Below are 7,842 nucleotides of genomic sequence, written 5' to 3' on the forward strand. Positions count from 1 at the left end.
AAGTAATTAAATTGTTCTATTACTTAAAGTTTATTGTTTATGAAACAGTTGAAATAAGAATGAATTGATTATTATAAATACAAGTAGTTGTGATTTATAATTATATGACCCATTTTAAGTAATAGTAATTGTGAATTACTAGTTAATTTTGTATGTGATTTATTTTATTTATATAATGATTTTTAATATGTTAAAAATGCATTATTTAAACAACATGTCTAGTAACATGTCCAATATGTCACACATTACATATTAACAAATTGACAAAGTTAAAATGGATCCATATTAATAGTATGGACCGTGTAAATGGAAGAGGGGAGGGGATTTTGTGCCTTAATTACTTTTATTTAGTGGGTAACATGATGATTACCTACTAATCATAGGTATGCATACCTATACTCTTGAGAAGAGAAAATTGCAAATGTATTGGGCACCCTACCACCCAAAACCGGTGGCCTCTTCCCCTACACACTCAAGTAGTGCTTTTTCTACAATACATTAATTCATTCCAACATTATTCATTCACTTGAATACTTTTTATCTCACTACTTCTTGTTGTTGAACAAAAGATAAAATCTCACAAGATCACTAATATTATTCCCTAAATATTACAAGTAGTATACTTATAATATTAGTAATAATTTTAAGGAACAAATATTAATTCTAGTAATCAAATTAATATTTGTATTAAGGAGGTTTTCTTGGTACAATCCTTGAGGAGAGCTTCTAAATTGAATCTTGTTCATCCATTTGAAAAGCTCAAGAACTAAGTAAGGTAGGAGACCTTACTAGTGCCCTAATAGCCGAAATATCCAACGTAAGGAACCGGTTTTCCTTTACTCTTATTTTTAGTTTTGCATGCATAAGATCCTTAAGTTTTTATGACTAAAACTTTAAACTAAAATATGTGATTTGTAAAATATGATTTCCTACAACTTCGTCCCAAGTGGTAATGCTCTTCGAGTCGAGGGAATAGTACCACTGGCGGGGAATCGGTTCCAGGGATGATGGAAAGATCCAGGTGAAAAGTTCTTGCTTGACGCCCTTGATGGACATGTAGTCCTTAAAGGCCCGAATGTGATTGAGTGAGTCCTCCACTTCCTTAAACTTGGGTACATCAGTTAAGGTAAAGTTGTCGGGTAGTTGATCTTAAACGGGTTCGAATCTTCGATTGTTCTCAAGGTGGATGTTGTTACCACGGGCTAGGAGTTGTTCTTTTAAGAGCTTGAGCCTTTTCTCGGTTTCAATCCAAGGCGGAGTGTTGTGTTTTCCGGTTTCCTTGTTTTCCAATTTGCCGATACGAGTCTCGACACGGTCCAGGGTGACCTTAAGAGTGGTGAGCAGACTGGCTAGCTGAGCAGTCGTGAGATCTCTGTTGTCATTGTTGTTGTTGGACGAAGCTGAAGACGAGCCCATGGCTCTGAGGCAGAAAATGGCTCACATTACATCGCAATATGACACGGTTTAACGACTAAATGTAGATAACACAAAAGACGTAGAGACACTTCAGACTCAACAAGACGAGGGCAACCGTGTGTGGTGCCTTAGTGCTGACTTGATTTATGATGTGATTGTGTTGGCCGGGCTTTGACCTGCGTTCAACATAATGGCGTGACGCCGTTGAATGAGTCTCGAGGTGAGACGACTCATAAATAAATAACTATAAGTACGTTTGCTTCGACTCGACAGACACGAGACGAAATTGAAATGTTGGACTGAAATTTTCGAAAATAGAAATTTTCAAAATGATTTGTTTGTCGTTTTATGTACGGCTTCCGAAGAGTAGGAATATTCAAAAGGTCGACCAGTTTAAATGTTGTCTTAAGTTTGTTTTAAAAAGACGGTTTGAGTTCGAGTTGCGGCGGCTCTGAAAACAACGTGCTGTTTCCGAAGACGGCCTTGAAATTAAAAATCGGGTTTTTAAAGGTTTAAAAAGGTTGTGGTCCCGGGGACGGTGTATGGCCCTTGGGATTTGAAAAGGCCTCGAAAAAGGGTGTGTGTCCTTTTCGGGTTTTGAAAGAGCCATTGTGTCGGTGCGAGACCGGTTGAAATCCGTGTCTTGACGCGTCAATTATAACGGCGTAAAAAGGTGTTTTCGAAATGGTTGTAGAAAACCGGGTTTGAAAGAGATGAGGCAACCCAATAAATCAAGTTTACTTGAGGGAAGACTAAACCACATGTACCATTCATCATATCAAAGATATTTCTACTATACTTATACTCATGAAAGAGATGAGGGGGAGCTTCTATATCTTTCCCACAAATCAAGGAAGTAGCATCAGCAACAATACCAAGATGATGAAGTTTATCCCTTACCTGCAATGCTTCCCTAGCAATGAGCCATCCCACAAACTGGTGCTTTAGAATACACCAGCCTGTCCAAATAAGCTTATGCCACTTAACTTCCTAATATTTCATTCTCAAGAACTCATAAACACTACTAACAATGTATACCCTTTTATCCAAATCCCACACCTCATTACTATAACCAGCTACTAATTTATCGCTAACCCTGCAAATAGTTTTCCATCCCTAGCTCAAATCACCACTGGGAGAGTAGCTATTCCAAGGGATCCCTTTTAAGTAAATCTGATTAACCCACTTTACCCACAATCAATCTGGACAAAAATAAATCCACCTGACTAACTTCCCCATAACTGCAACGTTCCAAGAGTAGCTATCCCTTATCCCCAGGCAATCTTCTTTTTTAGGGGCACAAACCTTATTCCAACTCACCAAAGGAACTCTCATATAATCAATCTTCCCATCCCAAAAATTCTTGTAAATGGCTTTTATATTATTCAAGACACCCTTTGGAATGAGAAAGATATTCACCCAATAGCTACAAATTGCTGTAAACACAGAGTTAACCAGGACAAGTCCCCGAGCATACGAATGTCGCTTGGTTCCAAAATCCCTAATTATGGCTATAAGCTTCTCCACCAAAACTTGACAGTCAACCTTCTTTATTCTGCCACAATTGATAGGAATTCCCAAATATCTAAAGAGGAGACACCCTTCAGAAATTTGCAGAATGTCATTTTTCACTCAATTTTGCACCCCATGGAAATAAGCATTAGAATTAGAGGAATTCATTTACAGCACAGAAGCTTTAAAAAAAGTTGCAAGAGATATCGATATCACCATAATTGAGGCCACATAATCCTTACTAAACAATAAAAGATCATAATCAAACATATGGTGTGAAAGTTTCAACTGATCACTCATAGGATGAAATTTAAATGACATGTGTTCAGTTGTAGGCCATAATTTTGCTCAAATATTCCATAGAAATTTTGAAAAGTAGGAAGAATAGGGGTCACCCTGCCTTTGCCCTTTAGCCCCTTAAAACATACCAAAATAATCCCCATTCAACACTAAGAAATAGGAGGCAGATTGGATACATTCCATAATTAAATCAATAAAATTTAGTGGAGAGTTTAAGGCCAGTAACATCTACTCCAGGAATGTCCAACTAACAGAGTCATAAGCTTTCTTCAAGTCAACTTTAAGCATAAATCTAGGAGAAACTGATTTTCTATTATAGAGTCTTACAATATCTTTACAAATTAAGATAGATGTTCTCCACAACGCTTCTCCCTTTAATAAACTCCCCCTGATTGTCACTAATAATATGAGGCAGTATGTCAGAGAGTCTATTTCAAATGATCTTTGAGATGCATTTATACACCACATTACAACATGAAATAGTTCTGAACTAAGTAACATTTTGTGGAACCACACATTTGGGGAAAAGGGTAATAAGGGTATGATTAAGTTGTTTAATTAATTTCACAGAGTAAAAGAAGTGTAGATACCAGTATCTGCACCTTCCAAAAACCACCCGATGATGATCGGACTATAACGTGATTTTGATATGCGTGCGTGGATTGGCTATACATGAGACGATTTAATGCATTACTCGGATATGAAAAATGATTTCAAAAATGGTTTTCTAACTTCATTTGCATTAAAATAACACTATTTAGAGTCAAAACCGTCTTCCGACTCAAAACCGACTCAGAAACCCGCAACTCGAGTCAATCTGAGTCAACCCGAGTCAACCCAAATCTCGAATGTCGAAATTAATGGCATGAATGTCTTTATCATGCCATTTGCATTAAAATGACCCTAATTAGAGTCAAAACCGACACCTGGCCAAAAACCGACTTGAAATTCAAATCCCGACTCACAGGGGTCAAACCCGAGTCAAGAACACAAAATACGTACCCCAAATAACACCCAAGATCAAGCTTACACAGCTAAGCAATCACCTAAGACCACAAATCACAACCAACAAAACATTGGTTAGAACAAATGGAAAATCCAAATTTGCGAAAACGACAGTACACCCATTTGGATCACTAGGTGCCTCACGCCTAAAGGGGCTGTCTGCTTAGCCTCTAAGCAAACTCAACCGACCTACCACCCCATATTTCTCTATAAATACCCACCATCACACCCCATAATCTTCACGCCAGCGTCCGCCCCCTCACCTCTCTCTTAAACTTCTAGACTCGACTTCCTAAGTCAAAAAATCGACACGTGTTTTCGACCTACCGATCGAAAACACAAGCCTTACACATTTTGGTTGGTACCGTCGCCATGCATTCGACCGACCCATTCGACCACCTCAACATTAATCAACATGTTTTTCAACAACATATTTTCAACTCATTTTCAAAACAAAATCCTTTTCTAAGGCACTCTTTTAAACTTCTTTGATCGTGAGTAGCCGCTACGAGAAAACCGTCTCTAAAGTCGTCTACGTTGCAAACATCAATACACGTAAGTTTGAGGGTGTAAATATCTCATTTATTTCAAGTCTTTATTGTTTTTATGAATTTATAAGCATGAACAATGCATAACACGATTCAAATATAGGTTAGATGAGCCAAAACCGAGTTTTGGCCTGAGACAGAAGCCCTTTACTGTGCAAAGAGGCTCTCGCCTCAATGGGGTGTCCAGGTCAGACTCAAACGTGTTTGAGTTCGTCTTTCCTTCAACACTATCTTTTATTTTTACTTCTTTCCTTTTACGGTTTTTACCATTTTAATTCATTTTTATGACAAATACTTTAACCATAAATCATAATCACCCTTGGTTCCTTATACCATGACGGTTTAATCCGTGACTCGGTGATATTATTTGGTTAAATACATATTAATGGGTATTTTAACACTCTATTCTTTTATTTACAATTTTTCCCACTTATTTAAACTTGTAAACATATTAGTCATAATTCATAATCATCCTTGGTTCTTTATACCATGTCGGTTTAATCCGAGTACGATGACAAACTTGACTAATTACAAATAATTGAACTTAACATAATTAGTTCAAATCAAACATTTTCCTTTTACACATTTTAATATGCTTTTCAAACTTGCAAATCCGACAACGAATATTATTACCATAATAGTAATTATTCCGAGTCATGCAAATCATACTTGCAAATCATTAATCACAAAAAACGGTTTTAAACAACCTTTTTAACAAGCAGGAGACGCCTCTTGGGCCGTCGTCTGACTCGCGCCCCAAGAGGCCGTCTATTTTCATATTTTAAAACCTAGGCAGAGCCCTTTCCCTCGCGAATAGACTCGCGCCCCAATGAGGCTGCCTGGCACTGTTTTGTTTCGTTTTAGCATTTGTCTAGGACGATCTCGATTATGGTTAATCCGAATACATGACGGATCAGATTGACAAGCTTACGTTTTTAAACTTTGTCATTGACACCCTTTTTCGAATAATGGATCGTGTTAAGCATCATAACCCGAATTTGGTAAATGGATGTTTAATTTCCGTTTTCACATGAAAATAAATCTAAATCCAACTCGACATCAAATACTTTATATTTGGATAAACAAACCGACTTAGGAAATTCTCACATGTTAGGTTAAGCTTTTGGATGCGCATTCATGCATTTAAACCGTTTTATCAACTTTTGCACTTAAACAACCACGATCAATCAGTAGAGGCCGCTAACGCGTGCGGGATTGGGTGTTCGATTAAAGAGCTTCCCAATACGTACCCTCACCCCTTACTCAGAACCTTTGGATAGTGGATGGCCTTATCCAGGGCGCACGAGAGTCATTCTAGCAATAGGATGCTAAAGGGGGACGAGTCCTTATCTTTAGTACCTATGGCAAGCACCGCTTTTTGCCTTGATTGACCTAGGTATAAGTTGGATTCGAACGGGTTCCAAGCATCCCACAAATGCTTGGTGGCGACTCTGAACATCTCTACATCGTTTAGAGACCTTTGCCGAAACGAAACCGACCGATCTAAAGCGATCTGGTCGAAAGCATTTCTACGCCTCCAAACGTGGCTTTCCGACCGCTATACGTCCACATATTGGCTTGGCGTGTAGGTGTCCTACGTCCACGGATCGGCGGTGGCCCATGTACACATAACGCGTGGCCCATGTCCATAATTTGGCGACTCCGCTGGGGAAAACTAGGACACTTGTGTCTTTGTGATCCTTAGATGTGAAACTCGAACGAGGTCGTGGTTAAAGTGCATTAATTGATATTATGGTCATAAGTCGGGTTCCTTGTCCGGGCTCACAACCTAACCTTTATCGACCAATTGGCTCGTCCCGTTGGCGTGAGTTTTCTCATCCCCACGTTTTGAATCCCGATTGAGTCAAGCATACCGTTGACGTTACACATTTTTGTTTCGTCAAAGAGCTTTCACTTCCTTCGAGCACGAGGCTAGGGCACCCTCCTTACACATTTTGTTTGGATCCGTATTCCTCTCGAAAATCGGGGATTGATTGATTGGTGTGTAACTCACCCTTTTAAGCCAAAACTCGTGTTAGCATTATGAATAATATAATGAAACTGCGAGTGCTTATGTGTTATGTGATCATAAGTCTTTCCGTGTCATTTCAAAAATACCCTTTTTGCGCCGTTATAATGGCCATTTCAAACCTCGGTCTTTCGCCGACCATTGCATTTCAAACAACACGACTTTCTAGGCCGTCGTAATGATGATTTTCAAACCCGATTTTTCAACAACCATTTCAACACGCCTTTCTAGGCCGTCGTAATGACGATTTTCAAACCCGGTTTTCTACAACCATTTCAAACACGCCTTTCTAGGCCGTCGTAATGACGATTTCCAAACCCGGTTTTCTACAACCATTTCAACACGCCTTTCTATGCCATCGTAATAACGGTTTTAAATCCAGTTTTTTATAATCATTTCAAATACACCTTTTTACGCTGTTATAATGGCCATTTCAAATCCCGGTTTTTATAACAATTTCAAATGCACCTTTTCATGCCGTTGTAATGACGATTTCAAACTCGGTTTTAACAAACCATTTCAAAATACCCTTTTACATCGTCGTAATGGTTGTTTCAAACCTCAGTCCCTCGCCGACCACTGCATTCTCAAAGCGCCCTTTTTGCCGTCGTAATGACGAATTCTACCCTCGAATTTTCAAAAATTCGAAATCAGTTTTCAAACAAAAACGTTTTTCAAACCGCCGTAATGACGATTTCAACCCGTGCAACCTTCCAAATTTCAAATCTTGTTTTCTAGATCAAATTTGGCTTTTCTAAGCCGTCGTAATGACGATTTCAATTCTCACAATTTTCGATTTGCATACCGTCTTTTAATGGTTCAAACGCTTTTCTAACCCGTCGTAATGACGAATTTAATCCTCATAATTTCCAATTTCAAATCATTTGAAAACAAATTAAACCGTTTTCAAATTTCAAATCAAAATCAAATATTTGAAAAAGAATTTAACCGTTTTCAAATTTCAATTCAAACTCAATAACAAATTTAACCGTTTTCAAATTTCAAATTCAAAATCAAATCTTTGAAAACAAA

General features: G+C 38.2%; 1 protein-coding gene across 1 annotated transcript; it reads right to left on the reverse strand.

The window, feature by feature from the left end:
• Positions 1–545: 545 nt before the first annotated feature.
• LOC141648161 (uncharacterized) lies at positions 546–3,249 on the reverse strand. Its single transcript, XM_074456653.1, has 5 exons — positions 3,101–3,249; positions 2,639–3,001; positions 2,455–2,512; positions 2,184–2,406; positions 546–601 (listed from the first exon to the last, which is right to left on the reverse strand). The coding sequence occupies exons 1-5, from the start codon at positions 3,247–3,249 to the stop codon at positions 546–548; spliced, it is 849 nt and encodes a 282-aa protein (XP_074312754.1).
• Positions 3,250–7,842: the final 4,593 nt, after the last annotated feature.

Source organism: Silene latifolia, chromosome 1, assembly GCF_048544455.1.
Source record: "Silene latifolia isolate original U9 population chromosome 1, ASM4854445v1, whole genome shotgun sequence".
NCBI classification, from domain to species: Eukaryota; Viridiplantae; Streptophyta; class Magnoliopsida; order Caryophyllales; family Caryophyllaceae; genus Silene; species Silene latifolia.

Coding starts and splice junctions, on each gene's coding strand:
- LOC141648161 (XM_074456653.1), bottom strand. CDS start 3,249: ATGTCATTTAAATTTCATCCTATGAGTGATCAGTTGAAACTTTCACAC. Junction 3,002..3,100: donor TTTTTTAAAGCTTCTGTGCT/GTAAATGAATTC, acceptor TCTCCTCTTTAG/ATATTTGGGAATTCCTATCA. Junction 2,407..2,454: donor TGTGGGATTTGGATAAAAGG/GTATACATTGTT, acceptor ATGAAATATTAG/GAAGTTAAGTGGCATAAGCT.